Source organism: Puma concolor, chromosome B1, assembly GCF_028749965.1.
Source record: "Puma concolor isolate L17-30 chromosome B1, mPumCon1.1.hap2, whole genome shotgun sequence".
In the NCBI taxonomy this organism is placed as follows: domain Eukaryota; kingdom Metazoa; phylum Chordata; class Mammalia; order Carnivora; family Felidae; genus Puma; species Puma concolor.
The window spans coordinates 145,781,650-145,803,280 of record NC_141670.1 but is presented as its reverse complement, the minus strand read 5'-3'; the positions used below and the strand labels follow the sequence as shown (position 1 = coordinate 145,803,280).

Genomic DNA, 21,631 nt, shown 5'->3' with positions numbered 1-21,631 from the left:
TGAACAGACCCATAACCAGCAAAGAAATTGAATCAGTCATCAAAAATCTCCCAACAAATAAGAGTCCAGGACCAGATGGCTTCCCAGGGGAGTTCTACCAGACGTTTAAAGCAGAGATAATACCTATCCTTCTCAAGCTATTCCAAAAAATAGAAAGGGAAGGAAAACTTCCAGACTCATTCTATGAAGCCAGTATTACTTTGATTCCTAAACCAGACAGAGACCCAGTAAAAAAAGAGAACTACAGGCCAATATCCCTGATGAATATGGATGCAGAAATTCTCAATAAGATACTAGCAAATCGAATTCAACAGCTTATAAAAAGAATTATTCACCGTGACCGAGTGGGATTCATTCCTGGGATGCAGGGCTGGTTCAACATTTGCAAATCAATCAACGTGATACATCACATTACTAAAAGAAAAGATAAGAACCATATGATCCTGTCAATCGATGCAGAAAAAGCATTTGACAAAATTCAGCAACCTTTCTTAATAAAAACCCTCGAGAAAGTCGGGATAGAAGGAACATACTTAAAGATCATAAAAGCCATTTATGAAAAGCCCACAGCTAACTTCATCCTCAATGGGGAAAAACTGAGAGCTTTCCCCCTGAGATCAGGAACACGACAGGGATGTCCACTCTCACCGCTGTTGTTTAACATAGTTTTGGAAGTTCTAGCATCAGCAATCAGACAACAAAAGGGAATCAAAGGCATCAAAATTGGCAAAGATGAAGTCAAGCTTTCACTTTTTGCAGATGATGTGATATTATACATGGAGAACCCGATAGACTCCACCAAAAGTCTGCTAGAACTGATACATGAATTCAGCAAAGTTGCAGCATACAAAATCAATGTACAGAAATCAGTTGCATTCTTATACATTAATAATGAAGCAACAGAAAGACAAATAAACTGATCCCATTGACAATTGCACCAAGAAGCATAAAATACCTAGGAATAAATCTAACCAAAGATGTACAAGATCTGTATGCTGAAAACTATAGAAAGCTTATGAAGGAAGTTGAAGAAGATATAAAGAAATGGAAAAGCATTCTGTGCTCATGGGTTGGAAGAATAAATATTGTCAAAATGTCAATACTACCCAAAGCTATCTACACATTCAATGCAATCCCAATCAAAATTGCACCAGCATTCTCAAAGCTAGAATAAGTAATCCTAAAATTCATATGGAACCACAAAAGGCCCCGAATAGCCAAAGTAATTTTGAAGAAGAAGACCAAAGCAGGAGGCATCACAATCCCAGACTTTAGCCTCTACTACAAAGCTGTAATCATCAAGACAGCATGGTATTGGCACAAAAACAGACACATAGACCAATGGAATAGAATAGAAACCCCAGAACTAGACCCACAAAAGTATGGCCAACTCATCTTTGACAAAGCAGGAAAGAATATCCAATGGAAAAATGACAGTCTTTTTAACAAATGGTGCTGGGAGAACTGGACAGCAGCATGCAGAAGAATGAAACTAGACCATTTTCTTACACCATTCCCAAAAATAAACTCAAAATGGATAAAGGACCTGAATGTGAGACAGGAAACCATCAAAACCCTAGAGGAGAAAACAGGAAAAGACCTCTCTGACCTCAGCCGCAGCAATTTCTTACTTGACACATCGCCAAAGGCAAGGGAATTAAAAGCAAAAATGAACCATTGGGACCTCATGAAGATAAAAAGCTTCTGCACAGCAAAGGAAACAATCAACAAAACTAAAAGGCAATCAATGGAATGGGAAAAGATACTTGCAGATGACATATCGGACAAAGGGCTAGTATCCAAAATTTGTAAAGAGCTTACCAAACTCCACACCCAAAAAACAAATAATCCAGGGACGAAATGGGCACAAAACATGAATAGACACTTCTCTAAAGAAGACATCTGGATGGCCAACATGCACATGAAAAGATGCTCAACATCGCTCCTGATCAGGGAAATACAAATCAAAACCACACTCAGATATCACCTCACACCAGTCAGAGTGGCCAAAATGAACAAATCAGGAGACTAAAGATGCTGGAGAGGATGTGGAGAAACGGGAACCCTCTTGTACTGTTAGTGGGAATGCAAACTGGTGCCGCTGCTCTGGAAAACAGTGTGGAGGTTCCTCAAAAAAGTAAAAATAGATCTATCCTATGACCCAGCAATAGCACTGCTAGGAATTTACCCAAGGGATACAGGAGTGCTGATGCATAGGGGCACTTGTACCCCAATGTTTATAGCAGCACTCTCAACAATAGCCAAATTGTGGAAAAAGCCTAAATGTCCATCAACTGATGAATGGATAAAGAAATTGTGGTTTATATACATAATGGAATACTACGTGGCAATGAGAAAGAATGAAATATGGCCTTTTGTAGCAACGTGGATGGAACTGGAGAGTGTGATGCTAAGTGAAATAAGCCATACAGAGAAAGACAGATACCATATGTTTTCACTCTTATGTGCATCCTGAGAAACTTAACTGAAACCCATGGGGGAGGGGAAGGAAAAAAAAAATGAGGTTAGAGTGGGAAAGAGCCAAAGCATAAGAAGAGACTCTTAAAAACTGAGAACAAAGTGAGGGTTGATGGGAGGTTGGTGGGAGGGAGGGAAGGGTAGGTGATGGGCATTGAAGAGGGCATCTTTTGGGATGAGCACTGGGTGTTGTATGGAAACCAATTTGACAATAAATTTCATATATTAAAAAAAAATAAAGAATAAATGTAAATTTGGATGTCACATTCTGATTTTATTGCCAAATAACTTTCTTGTGTGTGTGTGCTGTGTGTGTGTGCGTGTGTGTGTATTAAATATACGGGTGATTGGTTTAATTTTGTAATTAAATTATTTAACACAGTAACCTAACAGTCAACAAGGACTGTATGTTCAATAATGTTTTGGGGAGAGAGGGGTTTTTAGGTATAATTTATACACAGTGAAATTTACTCTTTGTGGTTGTGTAGTCCTGTGTGTTTTGGCAAATGTATATAATAGTGTAGTCACTATCAAATTTGAGAGAGAATATTTCCACCACCCTACTAAGCTCCCTCTATCCTAATTAAAAGTTTAATCTAAAAATATCTTTGAAAAGATGTGAAATTTTAGATATCTTTTCTTTGAATATCATATTTAAGCATTTAAAAAGTAACGTTCATTTAAATGACATTGAAAGTTATTTTAAAGATAATCTTTCCAGCATAATTGTGATATCACTACCAGCCACATTGTTCCAAGAAAGTCATTTCTGCTTAGCTCCCTCAACAAAAAGGATACTTTAAAATAACATAACATCATATTGAAGTACTTTATCTTTGAATATTACAGAAGAAAATTCCACAAGACAGAGTGAAGATTTGGGAAGCCAGTTTACAGAAATTTTCATTAAGCAGCCGGAAAATGTTACTCTCCTATTATCTTTATTGGAGGTAAATAAAGAATCTTGCTATTTTTGTCATCTTAATAAGTTTTGGGTTTTTTTTTTTTTTTTTTTTTTGCCTTTTTGGGTATTATTGATGAAGCAACATATATATACCTTTTGAAGGTTGTGAAATTTGTTGTATCATTGCAAGAGATTAATGTGCATTGTTTTAAGGACTATATAATCTATTAAAATATTGTCTGCTTATTTCTATTTTTATTTTACTGAGTCAGGAACAGTTTAATCAATTTATATTAACTTTTCTTTTTATTGCTTTTTATTTCTTACATTGCTTTTTTAAAGTTTGCTAAACTATGTTTGTTTTTGGTACCACTGTTAGTTGAAAAAAATGTTTTTCTTGAAAATGTGAATTACATATGTTAAATATTTTAAATTCTTAAATTGCAGGAGTTTGATTTCCACGTCCGCTGGCCTGGTGTGAAGCTTCTTACTTCTCTTTTAAAACAGCTAGGGCCTCAGGTGCAGCAAATCATTTTAGTCAGTCCCATGGGTAAGTGACTCATCTTCCTTACATAATTTTGATTTAAAAGTGAGGATCGTTCCTAAAGAGGGAGACTGAAATGATGTGTTAATAAATGGTTTATAATTTCAATCACTATTTGTATTTTTGATCTGCCCGTATTTTTCACATGATTATATGTTCTAGGTGTTTCGAGATTGATGGACTTATTAGCAGATTCCAGGGAAGTTATACGTAATGACGTAAGTTAAATTCAAAAAAGAAGTCTAAGAATATGCAGCTTGTTTTCTTTTCTTTGCAAGTGAAATCTTTGTTGATCCTCTTTTAGAGTCGTAAGTTAGATTTGGAAAATTGGGGTATTGGCCAATCTTTTAGACCTTTTTAAGTTGTATACAAGACCACATTATTTCTTTGTTTCCTGCCTATCCAGTATTTTGACTTAGATGATTTTGGTATGCAAATTTATGTGTTCCACAAGTTTAGGATTTCTTTCATCCTCTTCTCAAAAGTTATATTGACACCAAACTCTGCCTCCAGAAAGAGTAAGGGAAACCTCCCTAGACACTTAACTGTGTAAATTTAAAGCCTTGTGTTTGGAATCCTCACCCTCATTTGACTGAATATGCATTTCAAAGGATTTTCCTTGTAATCATCATTTAACTATAGAGCATGATTTGTTCTGGAGTTATTTTCAATTCTGATTTATTTATTTGCATATATGTTTGAATATTTTGTATTGATGCAGTGTTTTTTTGTTATTGCTGTTGCTTAAACATTTTTCAGTGGTTGTTATCTATAACTTGGTCAAGACTGTAATACTTTTTTTTTTCAAGTTTATCCATTCTCTTCTTGAGAGGGACAAAGAGAGCACAAGAGGGGGAGGAGCAGAGAGAGAGAGAGAGAGAGAAAATCCCAGGGAGGCTCAGCACAGTCAGCACAGAGCCCAACGTGGGGCTTAAGCCCTGAAACTGTGAGATGATGACCCAAGTCAAAATCAAGACTCGGATACTCAACTGACTGAGCCACCTAGATGCCCTTACTTTTTTTTTTTTATTTTTTTAAAGACTGTAAGTAATCTCCACACCCAACATGGGGCTCACACTTACAATCCTGAGATCAGGAGCCTCATGCTCTACTGACTAAGCGAGCCAGGCACCCCTAAGCTATAATACTTTAGACAGCAATTGGAAAAATCTTTTAAAATTAAAGTCTAGAGCTAGGAGAGCATAGCAATCTAATTCAGTCTCTATATTGACACTGAGAAGCCCAAGACTCATGGAAACCAAATGATTTGTTATTTGTTAATAATGTCTGTTCATCTGTGTATTAGTGGTACCTGGTCTGTGCCTTTCTCATCCTAAGTGCTAGCAAATAAATACCATTTGGATTGTTCTTAGCTTCACAACCGGTTAGTGGCAAAGCAGAGACAAAAGTAAAGTGCTCTTGACTTCTAGTCCATACACACAGTGTTTTTAGCTTTGTATTTAACATTTTGCGTTATGTATGTCAACACAGTATTATAAGGGCTGAAATTATGTAACTCATGAAAGGTACATTTTTAAATCTCTATTACTCTTTCAAGAATTGTCTTATTTAAATCTATACCCATCTACTTAGGAATTTGAAATGTCTTTCTTTCACTAAAATATTACTATACATCTTAAACTTGATGTTATTGTTCTATTCTTCTCTTGGCCCTCAGTATAAATATGATGATTCCATAGAAACCTTTTTAAATTTTTTTTAACGTTTATTTATTTTTAAGAGACAGCATGAGTAGGGGAGAGGCAGAGAGAGAAGGAGACACAGAATCTGAAGCAGGCTTCAGGCTCTGAGCTGTCAGCACAGAGCCTGATGCGGGGCTCAAACCGACGAACTGTGAGATCATGACCTGAGCTGAAGTCAGACACTTAACCAACTGAGCCACTCAGGCCCCTCCTCCCCGCCCCTTTTTTAAAAAATATTTTGGTTTTATGTAATCTCTAGACCCAACATGGGGCTCGAGCTTACAATTCCGAGATCAAGAGTCACATGCTCCACTGACTGAGCCAGTCAGGCACCCCATCATATAAACCATTTAATAGAAATCCTCTCTTCATGGATCACTATTAATATCATTACCATTTATTTTCATTTTCAGATAGAATTTGTGTGTATGTGTATAACTGCATTAGCTTGGTCCTTAAATATAAGATTTCCTTTAATTCCCTACTCTTTTTTCCTGCTTTTAGCTTTATTCTTAGTTGTTATTTATTGATTTTTAAAATTTTTTTAATGTTTATTTATTTTTGAGCAGGGGGTGGGGGTGGTGGTGGTGAGGAACAGAGAGAGGGAGACACAGAATCTGAAGCAGACTCCAGGCTCTGAGCTGTCAGCACAGAGCCTGATGCAGGGCTTGAACTCACAAACCATGAGATCATGACCTGAGCCGAAGTCAGATGCTTAACTGACTGAGCCACCCAGGCACCCCGGTTTTTATTTGAGACAGATAAAATTCTCTGTTTATGTTGTTTTTCATTAATTTTACGATTAGGGATTAAGTTACATTTTTGTTGTAACATCTAGATTCTTGTTTTGTTTATTAAAGTTTATTTTATTCTGAGAAAGAGAACCAGTGGGGGAGGGGCAGAGAGAGAGGAGGACAGAGGATCCAAAGCAGGCTCTGCACTGACAGCACAGAGCCTGACGCAGGGCTCAAATCACTAGTCGTGAGATGAAGACCTGGGCGGAAGTCAGATGCTTAACCAACTGAGCCACTCAGGTGCCCCTGTAAATTTATATTCTTGAATTCACAATTTCATATCATTACTATTGTGAAGCACATACAGAGATATCCCTGTGACATATAATCAAGCCGAGTTTTCTTTTTTTTTTTTTTAATTTTTTTTTTCAACATTTATTTATTTTTGGGACAGAGAGAGACAGAGCATGAACGGGGGAGGGGCAGAGAGAGAGGGAGACACAGAACTGGAAACAGGCTCCAGGCTCTGAGCCATCAGCCCAGAGCCCAACGCGGGGCTCGAACTCACGGACCGCGAGATCGTGACCTGGCTGAAGTCGGACGCTTAACCGACTGCGCCACCCAGGCGCCCCAAGCCGAGTTTTCTTATGCCACAATTAAAGCTAAGTAAAAATGGATGACTGTGTAAGAATTGTATATTTATATTGTGTGCAGTGAAAAGAATTAGGAATTGGTAGACATAGATTCCAGTCTAGGCTCGGTCTCTTTGAGATCTATAATCTTAGGGAGGTATCTTGCTCACCTCTGTCCTTGTTTTCCCTATCTATAAAGTGAAAGAGTTGGACTTGTGAAATTCCTGCACTTCTAAAATTCTGTGGTTTTACATGTCTTAAAAAGATTGTTCTCTACTTAACATGTTATCTTTTTTCTCCATAAGGGTGTGTTACTACTACAGGCACTAACAAGAAGCAATGGAGCCATCCAGAAAATTGTTGCTTTTGAAAATGCTTTTGAGAGACTACTGGACATTATTACAGAGGAGGGGAACAGTGATGGAGGTATAGTATGAGAAGATTGATTTAAAGAGATTCCTTTTGTGCTCACAAAATTGTTAACTTCTAGGGAATGCAATTAGAGGGAAAAATGAGAACTCATACTTTATATTCTTTCTTTCATTATGGTTTGTTGAGTATGGATTTCTTCCTATTTCTATTTGATATTTGTTAGGCTTCTGGAATCTAGGTGATATCTTTCATCATTTCAAATTTCAGCTATCTCTCTCTTCAAATACTGCTCTATTTTCTCCTATCTTTCTAAACTCAGAATCAATTCTCTGTCATCTGATTTGGCTTTCACTTTATCTGTCTTACTTTCTCTTTTGTGTTTTCCATCTTTTTGTCTTTCCAATCGTTATTCTGTATTATTTCTTCTTTAAAAAAAAAATTTTTTTTAATGTCTATTTATTTTTGAAAGAGAGAGAAACAGAACACAAGTGGGAGAAGGGCAGAGAGAGAGGGAGACACAGAATCTGAAGCAGACTCCAGGCCCTGAGCTGTCAGCATGAGCCCGACATGGGGCTTGAACCCCCAAACTGTGAGATCATGACCTGAGCTGAAGTCAGATGCTTAACCAACTGAGCCACCCAGGCGCCCCCCCAGATTATTTCTTCTGACCTGTTTTCTGTTTCATCAATTCTCTCTTCACCTATATTTATTTATTTATTTTTAAGTTTTTATTTAAATTCTAGTTAATGTACAGTTGAATATTAGTTTCAGGTGTACAGTTTAGTGATTCAAACACTTCCATACAACACCTGGTGCTTATCACAAGTGCACTCCTTCATCCCCATCACCTGTTTCACCCACTCCCTCCACCCACCTTTCTTCTGGTGACCAGTTTGTTCTCTATAGTTAAGAGTCCATTTCATGGTTTGCCTCTGTTTTCTTCCTGTGCTCATTTGTTTTGTTTCTTAAATTCCACAGTTGAGTGTAGTCCTATGATATTTGTCTTTCTCTAACTTATTGCACTTAGCATAATACTGTCTACCTCCATCCACATTGTTGCAAATGGCAAGATTTCATTCTTTTTGATGGCTTAGTAATACTCCATCGTGCACGTATATATGTGTGTGTATACACACACACACACATATATACATACATGTATACATACATACCATATCTCCTTTATCCATTCATCAGTTGATAGACACTTTGGCTGTTTCTGTAGTTTCACTGTTGTAGTAGATAAAGCTGCTGTAAACTTTGGGGGGTGTGTGTCCTTTTGAATTAGTATTTTTGTATTCTTTGGGTAAATACCTAAGAGTGCAGTTGCTGGGTTGTAAGATAGTTCTGTTTTTAACTTTTTTGAGGAACTTCCGTATTGTTTTCCAGAGAGTCTGCACCACTATTCATTCCCACCAACAGTGTAGGAGGATTCCCCTTTCCCTGTATCCTCACCAACACCTATTGTTTCTTGTGTTGTTTTTAGCTATTCTGACAGGTGTGAGTTAATATCTCATTGTAGTTTTAATTTGTATTTCCTTGATGGTGAATGATGTTGAGCATCTTTTCATGTGTCTGTTAGCCATCTGTATGTCTTTGGAAAAATGCCTATTCCTGTCTTCTCTTTTTTTAATTGGATTATTCATTTTTTTGGGTATTGAGTTTTATAAGTTCTTTATTTTGGATACTGACCCCTTATCGGATATGTCATTTGCAAATATCTTCTCCCATTCAGTAGGTTGCCTTTTAGTTTTGTTGATTGTTTCTTTCACTATGCAGAAGCTTTTTATTTTGATGACAAAAGCAAAAATAAACAATTGGGACTTTTATCTTCACTTGTATTTAATCTGCTGTTAAACATGTCTTTTGAGAGATTTTCCCTCCCATTTTTATTGAAACATAGTTACCTACAACACTGTTATCAGTTTAAGGTGTACAGCATGATTTGACTTAACATACTGTGAAATATAAGATTAGTTAATATCCATCCATTGAATTTTTTTAAGATTTTATTATTTTTTTTTAAGTAATCTCTACACTCAGCATGGGGCTCAAACTCAACTCCAAAAGCAATAGTCACATGCTTTTGCAACAGAACCAGCCAGGCTGTTGAATTTTTAATTTCTTTTTTCTAGAGGTTCTGTTTTGTTCTTTAGCAAACTTGCTGTGTAATTTTTTTTTATAATTTCCTTTTCTTTGCAGATATTTTCAACTTACCTTTTATTTCTTTGAATGTAGGAAACCATTATTTTATAGTCTCTGTCTGATAATCCCAATATTTTTAAGTCTTTGTGGATTTGGAACTTTTACTCTGTTTTGCTTTGGTTCTTATGCATTGTATATTTTCTGGGTCCATGATTATCTTTGATTATGTGTTGTGTTTTACTTAACAGAATTAATTCATAATAATTTGAAGCCTAGGATGGAGGTAATTTCTTTTAGAGAAAACATGCTCATTTCTGCCAGGCCCTGGGAGTGCAGTTTATCTGGGATCACCTTAATCGACGTTTAAGGTCTGAGAGTTCCTAGACCACTCAGGCAATTCAAACCCAGGATACAAGATCTATCTGGACTAGTTAACTTTTGGTTGTTCTCACCCTGAGGATATAGCCATTTAAAGTCTCAGCTTATTAGTGGAGAGTTTTATGTTAGATTTCTTTCCCACGTTGTATATGCTCTTCGCTTTGATTTATTTTCCCTCTGCCCTGTAAGTTTGTCACAATGAAAGTTTTATATTTTCTAAGGTCGAGAAATGTACTCCCAGTCAAAAGGTATTTATACTTGCTTACCTCACTAAGATATTCATTTTCTTATCAATGTTAGCCTGCTAAACTGTTAACTCTTCATTGCTCCTGAGGCTTTTTTTGTTTTTAATTCAGCATTTTTAGTTGTTTTTAAGGAGAGGTTGATCCAAAAACGTAGCACTAGGGTTGGAGGAGAAAATTAGTTTATTTGCATTGACTGGACTGGGATTAGCAAGTAGAGTGGTAGTGTAGTTGACAGTTTGGCTATATTACCCTGGAGGGGAGGGCCAGCCTGGATATAAAGATTTGAGTGTCTAGGGGCACCTGGGGGGCTCAGCTGGTTGAGTGTCCAACTTCTCATGGTTCATGGGTTCAAGCCCCACATTGGGCTCTGTGCTGACAGCCCAGAGCCTGGAGCCTGCTTCGGATTCTGTGTCTCCCTCTCTCTCTCTACCTCTCCCCTGCTCATACCCTGACTCTCTCTGTCTCTCAAAAATAAAAAATGTTAAAAATTTAAAAAAGATTTGAGTGTCTAGAATATGAATGATAGATGAAACAAAGATAAATGAGATAAAAGATTAGATGAGTCAGTCAGGGTAAGGAGTGAGAAGGGAAGTGCTAAAGCAGAACCTAAGTTATACTAATAGTGAAGGGATGGTAGAGGAGCAGGTATTGGCAAAACAGACTGAGAAGAAACAGGCTGAGAAACAAGAGGAAACCCACTGTAGAGAGGGTCTAGGGAGTGGGTAGCATTGTTAGAAGCTGCTGGGTTGTCAAACAAGATAAGGGCAGAAATGTACCTTTGAGATGTAGAACATGGACGTCATTGATGACCTTGGGGAGAGCAGCTGTGTATAGTGGTTGCCTCAGAATCCATATTGCAGTGTCAGAATTAGAATTAGAATTAGATGTGGGAAGATAGAATAGTAGAGAAAACTCATGCAAAGAATTTGGAGAAGTCAGGGGAGAGAGGTGAAAAGGAATTGGAGGTTGACAGGGAATGTTTTTTATCCTCTTAAATTTTTTCTTGACATATGAAATATTTCAAAAATACAGAAAACAGTAAGAGATAGTGTAACAAACACTTTACACATGTCATCCAATTCTATTAAATGTTTACATTTTACTATACATGCTTTAGGTTATTTTTTTAAAGAAATAAAACACAAGAGATAGTTAAGTCCTTTGTATAACCATTCTGTTACTCTGCCTTCCTTCTCTAAGATAACAGTATTCTGATTTTGTTTTTCCATCCAGTGTGTTTTTATACTTTTAACATGTGTTTGTGTGAGTCTATACACATGCACATCGTATGTTAATATATAGCATTATTTTGCATGTTCTCAAACTAGATAAAAAGTATCCTTCTGAGTATAATTTTACAACTGGCTGTTTTTATCCAACATGTTTTGAGATTTATCCATGTTGATACATGTTACTCTAGTTTATTCATTTTAAGTGCTATATATTATTCAGTAGTATAAATATTCTGTGATCTATTTTTTTAATTGAGTTGACAGATTGTATCTATCTTTGCTAATATAAACTGTTGTCACGAATGGTCTTTTGTGTCTACTTATGTATGGATTCACATTCTTGTCAATCCTTGCTTGCCAGTTTGATAGGTGTGAGATGGTATCTCACTCAGATTTTCACTTTTCATTTTGTAAACTAATGAGAGTAAGCATATTTTCATGGTGTATTCACCATCCATTTTTGTTGATTTGTCTTTTACCCGTCTCAATTACCTGCTTACCCGTGTTAGTATAAGATCATTTTTCCTTTTCCAGTTGATTACTGAGAGTTCTTTATGTATTCTGGATACTAGTCCTTTGTTAATTATACATGTTTCACTTATCTTCTTCTAGTCTATTTATACTATTTCTATTAAAGTTTAAATTTTTACTCACATATATTGGCTTTTTTAAAAAATGTTATTTTGGGGGCGCCTGGGTGGCGCAGTCGGTTAAGCGTCCGACTTCAGCCAGGTCATGATCTCGCGGTCCGTGAGTTCGAGCCCCGCGTCGGGCTCTGGGCTGATGGCTCGGAGCCTGGAGCCTGTTTCCGATTCTGTGTCTCCCTCTCTCTCTGCCCCTCCCCTGTTCATGCTCTGTCTCTCTCTGTCCCAAAAATAAATAAAAAACGTTGAAAAAAAAATGTTATTTTGGTAACCACGAGCCAGGTACTTTACATATGTTAGCTTATTTAATCTTTTTCTTTAATGTTTATTTCTGAGAGAGAGAGAGAGAGAGAGAGAGAGAGAGAGAGAGAACACAAGTAGGGGAGGAGCAGAGAAAGAGAGAGACACACAGAATCCAAAACAGACTCCAGGCTCTGAGCTGTCAGCACAGAGCCCGACATGGGGCTCAAACCCACAAACTGTGAGTTCATGACCTGAGCCAAAGTTGGATGCTCAACCAGCTGAGCCAACCAGGCACCCCTAACTTATTTAATCTTATACCACTTTGTGATGTATTATTATCATCTCTGATTTGTAGTTGAGGAAATGAAGTCTCTCACATATGGAGTCAGAATTTGATTCCACATAGGTCTGACCCCAAAGCAAGTGATCTATGTCTTCTTATTATCTGATCAGAATTTAATAAAACCTATTTGAATAACATTTATGAGAAGCCACCAAGATTCATCTGATTTACTTTCTGGATCTAGGATTACTTTCTCCTCTTTTGTACGTAATCTATAACTTGCCTACATTTGATCCCTTTTAGTTGTCCAAAATGTAAGTAACACAATTAAACTAGAGTGCCCTATTATAATAAATAAATAAATAAATAAATACATAAATAAATAAATAAATAAAAATATAAATATTTATAAATAAGTTTATATATAAATAAATATAATATAAATATATAAATATAAATATATATATTTATTTATTTATTTTTGAGAGAGAGGGAGAGGGGCAGAGAGAGATGGAAAGAGAGAATCCCATGTAGGTTCCACACCCAGTGCACAGCCCGACATGGGGCTTAGTCTCACAAACCGTGAGATTATGACCTGAGCCAAAATCAAGAGTTGGACACTTTACCAACTGAACCGCCCAGGTGCTCCATATTGGCTTTTAAAAATAGTTTATGCTTTTGTGTCTTGTTTAAAATTTTTCTCTCTACCTCAAGGTTGTAAAGAGCGTTTTCAACATTTTCTTCTACTAAAGGCTTTGCAATTTTATCTTCTGCATCTAATTAATATGGATTTTGCATTTGAAAGATGGTATGAGATTTGTAATCAAATACCTATATGTGTGAAGGTCTGCTTCTGAGTTCTCTGTTCTGTTCCATTTGTCCTTTTGTCTCACTCTATACTAAAACCACACTTTCTTAATTAGTAAACCTCATAATAATCTCTTATCTATTAGAATATAGGAATAACCTTTTATTTTGGCTCTCCTAAGCTTCCCAGATCCAATTCCAATGTTAGATACCAGCAGAGTATTTGAGAATTCAACTCAATTCTGACACTGTCTACCCAGAGATAGTATCAGATTCTACCCAGAGATAGCATCGGATTCCATAGGTTTAGGCTTTAGTCCTACAAGGCTGCCCTCCACAACCCCCTTCAGATGCCAATCATAAGCCTTAGGCTGTTTTCCTGTGCTTCCGACCCACCTCACAGAATGCAGGGAAACACTTATGTTTACTGGTTTATTTTATCTTATTTTTTTTATGTTTACTGGTTTGTTAAAGGATATGAATCAACAACCATATGAAGAAATATATAGGGGGAGGTCCCAAAGAAAGGAGCTTCTGTTCTCACAAAGCTTGGAGGCCAGCTCAGTGACGCATAGAAGCAATTTGTTTTCCCAAGTGTGGAGGCTCTCTGAAAAGAAGTGAAAAAACTGTGCTTTCAGATTTTTATGGAATCTTCATTACAAATTCATAATTGACTAAGTCATTGGCCATTAGTTGATTCAACCTCTAGCCTCTCTCCCCTCCCTGGAGGTGGGGAAGTTGCCAGAGGGGGGTAGTGTACTGAAAATTCCAACCCTCTAGTCACATGGTTGTTCTTCCTGGCAACTAGTCCCTACCCTTGGGTGACATCCTCAAATCACCTTCATTAATAGCAAGATACCCATTTCACCTTTATGACCCTGAGGAGGTTTCAGGAACTGTGGCTGAAGACCAGGTATATCTGAGAAATATATTTTGGTCATCTGAATGAATTCTGAATTCTCAGAATTAGCACGCCTTTTCCTTTTGTTCTTTTATTTGAATGAAACTTGTTTGCTAATCAAGATCTATGAAAATCCCTGTTGGAAATTTTTTCCCCTAAAGTAATCTCTATACCCAGTGTGGGGGTTGAACTCACAACCCCAAGATCAAGAGTCACATGCTCTACCAACTGAGCCATTCAGGTGCCCTCTGTCAGAATTTTGATTGGAAGTATATTGGACTTAGAGATTAAGGAGAATTTTCATCTCTACTGAATTGACTTTTCCCATTCATGAACCCAGGTCTATCTCTTATTTGTAAAGCTCTTCTTTTATGTCTTTGAGTCATGTTTTATAATTTTGAGCAAAAGGATGTTACACCTTTTTTTTGTTTTTTTAGATTCATTTCTAGGCATCTTACTTACAGTTTTTCTTAACCATATGCATGGGATGTTTTTCTACTACATTCTCAAACTGATCACTACTTGATTTTTCTTTGTTGGTCTTGTGTCTAACCACCTTATTAAGCCAGTAGTTGTAATTGGGCTTTCTGTGCAGATGATCCTATTTTCTGCTAATAACAGTAATTGTTTTTCTTCCTTTTCAGTTCTTGCACTACCTTTCTTTTTTGTCTTGCACTAGTGAGAATCTTTAGTACAGTTGAATGTTGCTGACTTTAATGAGAATGCTGATGTCTCACCATTAAGTTTGATTTTTGCAAAGAGTTTTTTTTTATCATGAATGAATCTTAAACTGTAGTGAATTTTTTTTATATCTATGGAGATTATCATATTATTCTTTAATCTATGAGGGTATTTTCTTGAAAAAGAGAGGCTACAACCAACATAAGCAAGTAGAAAAGAGGGAGGATACAGGAGAGAGAGAGGATGATCAGTGGTACACAATACCAAAAAAAGAAGAAGAAGAAGAAGAAGGAATGGAATCCAGAGCAAGGGCAGGAATTGGCTTTTAAGATAGGAGAAGCACATCTTCCATCATAATGGGGAAGGCACAGGTGGAGATATAGCTCCTTTTTCAGACTTGAAGAAGTAAAGATGGGGAGGGGGGCAGGGTGTTGAGTTGAAGACAGAGTCATATGCTAAGAGTGAAAGAGGAGGACACAGTTGAGAATTATGGAGAAGGTTAAAAAGTCTTTTGGAAAATAGGAGAGCTAGTTGACTGTTGAAATTAGGAAGATTTCCAGTCAGGGATAAAGGTGCCATTAAGGATTTTCACTGGGATTTTATAGCACTGCAGACTGCTTGATTATGTGATTGCATCCCCCCACTCCCTTCCAGTACTCAGCTGCCGAGTTGCAAGATAGAGAAAAAGCCAAGCAGTTAGTTTTTCACAGGGTTGTGTCTTTTCCAGGAAGGTACCATGAAAAGATAGTAAGGCAAGAGAACTTAGTATATTACCTATAGAGTGTAAGAAAGGAAGATCTATATAATCTAAGCTAGATAGGGAAGGAAGTAAAGATGGGGTTTCTAAAATGGGAGTTTCAAAAACTTATTGATGGGTTGAAAGTCTCAGGGAAGTCATAGAACAGATATGTTGAGAATATTGAGCTGGAAAGATGGGAGGTTTTAGTAATGGAATGAGAATTCTCTCTGAAGATGAGGACAAGGAACTTAGAAGTCCAGGTATTAGATGGATTGTCTTTGGAATCAAGAGTGACAGCAGTAAGTAGAGAAAGAAGATTTGGAGCAAGGTGCTGGCGATGTTTTCAGTGAACAAAGAGTAGTGACCACGTTTTTTTTACTTAAATGCAATTAGGAATGGTAAGAGATGGATGGTATAGGCAGGTGGCCTGATCCTCAAAGGAACGGGAGATTTTGTGAGAGGGTAGAGGAACTTTGGTCTCTGGAAAGTACACTGGGCCAGTAGGATCACAGAATCCATATCCTGACTCTGAGGTACATGGGATTGAGAGCATGATCTGCTTTCACTTCAGAATGTTACAAGGTAAGGTAGCTTCTTTAAAGAAAAAAGCATTTCATGAAGTGATTGAGGGTTTTGTTAACTAATATTTGGGAGTTAGAGGTAACATATAAAAGAGTTTGAGGGGTGCCTGGGTGGCTCAGTCGGTTAAGCGTCCGACTTCAGCTCAGGTCACGATCTCGCGGTCCATGAGTTCGAGCCCCGCGTCGGGCTCTGGGCTGATGGCTCAGAGCCTGGAGCCTGCTTCCGATTCTGTGTCTCCCTCTCTCTCTGCCCCTCCCCCGTTCATGCTCTGTCTCTCTCTGTCTCAAAAATAAAATAAACGTTAAAAAAAAAAAATAAAAAAAAAAAGAGTTTGAAAGGAGATTAAGTAGAGGAAAAGAAAGTATTTTAAAATGAGAACATAAAAGAGCATAGGTGATTAGCAAGGTGCATATTTTCAGAGATGACCAAGGAAAACAGGGATTTTAAGGCAACATAGAATTAGCTTGTCTTTAGGATTGCTAAGATAAGTTCCAGTGGCTCATTGTAACTGATGGTGGCCTTCACACAGTGGAGGGCAGGCTGCCAGTTATAGTGAGGGCTTTGACATTCTGTTTCCTCCAGAGCGTTCAGATGCTTCTGGTGGCAGATCTTATTTAATGGAGATTTATGGTCCTTCGTAAGAGATATAGTGGTTCCTCTCCAGGAGGTGAGGATCCACATGGTTCAGCAGTATGAGGTGAGGAAGCCTCTAATTTGGAGAGATCAGGATTGGTTAAATCAGAGATTTTTAAAAGGACTTAAAATATGCACATTAAACATTTTATTTCAAGTTCAATGTAATACATTTTTTTCTAACATGCATTGCTATACTGATCTTTTGAGTTAGGGCCAAAACCTTTTCTTTGAATATGGGTCCACTCATTGGAGTTTTTCCATCTTTCTGCATGTTTCATATATCATATCTATAATACATCATGTAGGATTTGCTTTTTTATTTCTTTACAGTGGAATGCAAGATCTTTCTGGGTTTTTACAGTTACTTTTCTTGCTTTTTAGACTTGTATTACCCATATATAACAACAGCTGTTCTTAATGACTTGCTTTCATTAAGTTTTGCCAAAGACTTAAACTTAGTTTTTATAAAAATAGCTGTGTTATTATATAGTCCCCTTGTATGTATAGGGAATACATTCCTGGACGCCCAGTGGATGCCTGAAACCGCAGATAGTGCCACATCTTATGTATACTGTGTTTTCTGCTATGCATACATACCTATGATAATGTTTAATTTATAAATCAGGTACCATAAGAGATCAACAACAACTAATAATAAAATAGAACAATTGTAACAATATGCTGTAATTAAAGTTACGTGAATAATAGTTAATAACTAGTGCAAATAGCATGGTGGATTTGTAAATTACGTAAGTAATTTACTTTCAGATACAATACCAAAGGCATGATCCATGAAAGAGAAAATTGATAAGTGGGGCTTCATTGATGTTGAAAATTTCTCTGGAAAATTTCTCTGGGAGAAAATATTGGCATATTATATCTCAGAAGGAAGTTGTATCCCAAATACTCAAAAGACTCTTAAAATTCAACAATAAATAAACAATGGGCAAAAACATCACCAAAGAAGATATATAGATGGCAGATAGCATATGAAAAGATGCTCAACATCATATGTCATTAGGGAAATGCAAACTAAAATAGGAACTACAGATGCTTTCATTCGTTGCTGGTGGGATGCAAAATGACGCTTTGGAAGGCAGTTTGGCACTTTGTTACCAGACTAAATATAACTCTTACCATATGAGCCAACAATCACACTCCTTGGTATTTCTCCAAATGAGTGGAAAAATTATATCCATACAAAATCTTGCCCTCGAATGTTTATAGTGGCTCTATTTATAATTGTTAAAACTTAAAAGCAATCAAAATGTCCTTCAGTAGGTGTATGGGTAAACTGTGGTACATCCAGACAATCCAGTATTATTCAACAAGAAAACAGCATCAAGCCATGAAAAGACATGGAGGAACCTTAAATGCGTATTGCTCAGTGAAATAAGCCAGCCTGAAAGACTATATACTCTGTGATTCCGACTGTATAATATCTGGAAGAGACAAAACTATATACACACAGCAGAAAGATGAATGATTGCCAGGCATTTGGGGTGGGAGAAAAGAGAAATGAATAGGTGTAACAGAGGATTTTAGAGCAGTGAAGCTATCCTATCCTGTAATGGTAGATAAATGATGTTATATGTGTGTCAAAACTAATATGCTAAACCCCACACAACACAGAGTAAACCCTAATGTAAACCATGGGCTTTAATAATGTATCAGTTTTCATTCATCAGTCTAACCAATGCACCACACTAATGCTGGCTACTAATAAAAGGGGAAACGGAGGGAGAGAGTATATGGGGATTCCTTTTATTTGTTGCTCATTTTTTCCGTAAACCTAAAGCTGCTCTAAGATATAAAGTGGGTTTTTTTTAAAGTTTTTAAATTTATTCTGAGAGAGAAAGAATCCCAAGCAGATTCCATGCTGTCAGCACAGAGCCCAATGCAGGCCTCAAACCCATGAACTGTGAGACCATGACCTAAGTCAAAATTAAGAGTCAGACAGTCACCCAGCCGACTCAGCCACCCAGGCATCCCTAAAGTTTTATTTATTTAATCTCTACACTCATTGTAGGGCTCAAACTCAAACAACCCCAACTGAGATCAAGAGTCGTGTGCTCTTCTGACTGAGCCAGCCAGCTGCCCCAAAAATAAAGTCTATTTAAAAAATAAACTGGGGGGGCGCCTGGGTGGCGCAGTCGGTTAAGCGTCCAACTTCAGCCAGGTCACGATCTCGCGGTCCATGAGTTCGAGCCCCGCGTCAGGCTCTGGGCTGATGGCTCAGAGCCTGGAGCCTGTTTCCGATTCTGTGTCTCCCTCTCTCTCTGCCCCTCCCCCGTTCATGCTCTGTCTCTCTCTGTCCCAAAAATAAATAAACGTTGAAAAAAAAAATTATAAAAAAAATAAATAAATAAATAAATAAACTGGGGCGCCTGGGTGGCTCAGTCACTTAAGCATCCGACTTCAGCGCAGGTCATGATCTCGCGGTTTGTGAGTTCAAGCCCCACATTGGGCTCTGTGCTGACAGCTCAGAGCCTGGAGTCTGCTTCAGATTCTGTGTCTCCCTCTCTCTCTGCCCTTCCCCTGCTCATGCTCTGTCTCTCTCTGTCTCAAAAATAAAACATTAAAAAAATTCAGAAAACTGATTTTTATAAACACAGACCTCAACTACTAGGAGTAAATGTGTGAGTGTACCTCACAGAGGAACTTACTAGCTGTGAATATCTGACATTAGTCGTATTCTTTTTTTGTTTGTTTGTTTAAATGTTTATTTTTGAGACAGAGACAGAGCATGAGCGGGAGAGAGGCAGAGAGAGAGGGAGACACAGAATCGGAAGTAGGCTCCAGGCTCTGACCTACCAGCACAGAGCCCAACGCAGGGCTCGAACTCGTCAACTGTGAGATCATGACCTGAGCTGAAGTCAGATGCTCAACCGACTGAGCCACCCAGGCACCCCAACATTAGTCATATTCTTAACAGAGGAAACAGATCCTTGGTTAGACTAACACATGATAGAGATCAGTTGATGAGCTTTAAGCCATGATGATAGTATATGCTGTAGTGTGGATGGAACTACCCTATAGAATAGTATGTTGTAAGCAAAGATAGAAGTAAATGGAGAAGAGGAACCAGGAAAGATAGGAAGCCTGAGGAGTGGCCAGAGATCTGTAAGGAAAATCATGAGAGAGTAGTTACTAGAAACCAAGGGAAGAGGAAGTTTCAAGGAAGAGACTCAAGACAACAATGTCCAGTGCTTCTTAGTGACTAAATAAGATATGATTTATTCATTCAACAAATATTTAATAGTGAGCTGATATGTATAGACCTGATATCTTGTTTCTGTCTCTGCTGAGGATATAGAGTAGGTCACTGTATCCTAGTAAGACATTCACATTCCTGTCTTTATGAATTATAATCTAGTAGAGAAGTCAGATACTACATAATAATAAAAGGAGCAGGTTCTTGTGAAAGCATGTGACTGGTGATGCCAACCTAGTCATCAGGTCTTGATGTTTAATCTGGGATCTGAAGAAAAAATCTGAGTTATTGAGGTGAGGGGTAGTTGAACAGAGAGGTCAAGAGATCACTGGAAACCTAAGAAAGAGCACGCAGATTGTGGCCTGTGACCGTCAGGAGTCAGAACAGGCTTTTTACCTTGCTGTACTGAAGAAATGCTGAGTTTGAAGTTTTGTCTTTTATTTAAGTGTTTGGGGAGTGAATTTTCCTTCAGGTTTTATCAGCCTTAACACTTCCATTTTACATTCTTTTCTCAGGCATAGTAGTGGAAGATTGTCTGATTTTGCTCCAAAACTTGTTAAAAAACAACAATTCCAATCAAAATTTTTTTAAAGAAGGCTCATATATTCAACGTATGAAACCTTGGTTTGATGTTGGCGATGAAAATTCTGGCTGGTCTGCACAGAAAGTGACTAATCTGCACGTAATGCTACAGGTACACTATAGTTAGACATAAATGTGACAAGAATTTTGACAACATTCCTTTCAAAGAAAAGAAAATTGCTTGTATTTGATAAATCTAGGATATTGAGTTGGTTTCAGATGGGCCTAAAAGAAAACCTTTTAATATGAAGACTTGCAGTTATGCTCAGAGATAGAGATCCACTGCCATTAACCCCTCCCTCCAACCCCCAGTACATATGCCCATGACTCAACTTCAGTAATTATTAACATGTGGCAATTTTGTTTCATCTTTTATTCCCTTCTCTTGCCCTGCTGGATTATTTGTATTTTATTTTATTTTATTATTTTATTTTATTTATTTTTAAGGTTTATTTATTTTGAGAGAGACAGACAGAGTGAGCAGGGGAGGGTGGGGCGGGGGGAAGAGAGAGAATCCCAAGTAGTCTCTGCGGCAGAGCCTGACTCAGGGCTCGAACTCAGGAACCGTGAAGTCCTGACCTGAGCCAAATCCAAGAGTCAGATGCCTAACTGATTGAGCCACTCAGGCACCCTGCCCTGCTGGATTATTTTAAAGCAAATCCAAACGTATAGTTTCCTGATGGGTTTTGCACCCAGAGAATAATAGGTTAGATTGTTGATTTGAATTTTTTAAATCTACTTTCTTCAGTTAAGGTTCTAATGTAAATTTTAATGTACGGAATACTGCGTTCAGCAAATAAATTCACTCAGTAGACATTTACTGAGAGCTAGGCAGTGACTGCTAGGAAATGAATGATAATGTCCCTGCCTCCAAAGATTAATAATCTGTTTTAAGTCTGATATAAGTTAAAATGACAAGTCACCTGCAATTTTATTTTAGCTTACTGGTGAT

The 21,631-nt window shown here is 37.5% G+C and overlaps 1 protein-coding gene across 2 annotated transcripts in view; it reads left to right on the top strand.

The window, feature by feature from the left end:
* Positions 1 to 21,631, top strand: part of USO1 (USO1 vesicle transport factor) — a 95,703-nt gene that overhangs the window by 44,883 nt on the left and 29,189 nt on the right. For both annotated transcript variants that reach the window (XM_025921514.2, XM_086704833.1), the window contains exons 5-9: positions 3,328 to 3,428; positions 3,830 to 3,932; positions 4,089 to 4,144; positions 7,301 to 7,421; positions 20,613 to 20,791. In XM_025921514.2, the coding sequence (XP_025777299.1) occupies positions 3,328 to 3,428; positions 3,830 to 3,932; positions 4,089 to 4,144; positions 7,301 to 7,421; positions 20,613 to 20,791 (560 nt within the window). The remainder of the gene's footprint in view (positions 1 to 3,327; positions 3,429 to 3,829; positions 3,933 to 4,088; positions 4,145 to 7,300; positions 7,422 to 20,612; positions 20,792 to 21,631) is intronic.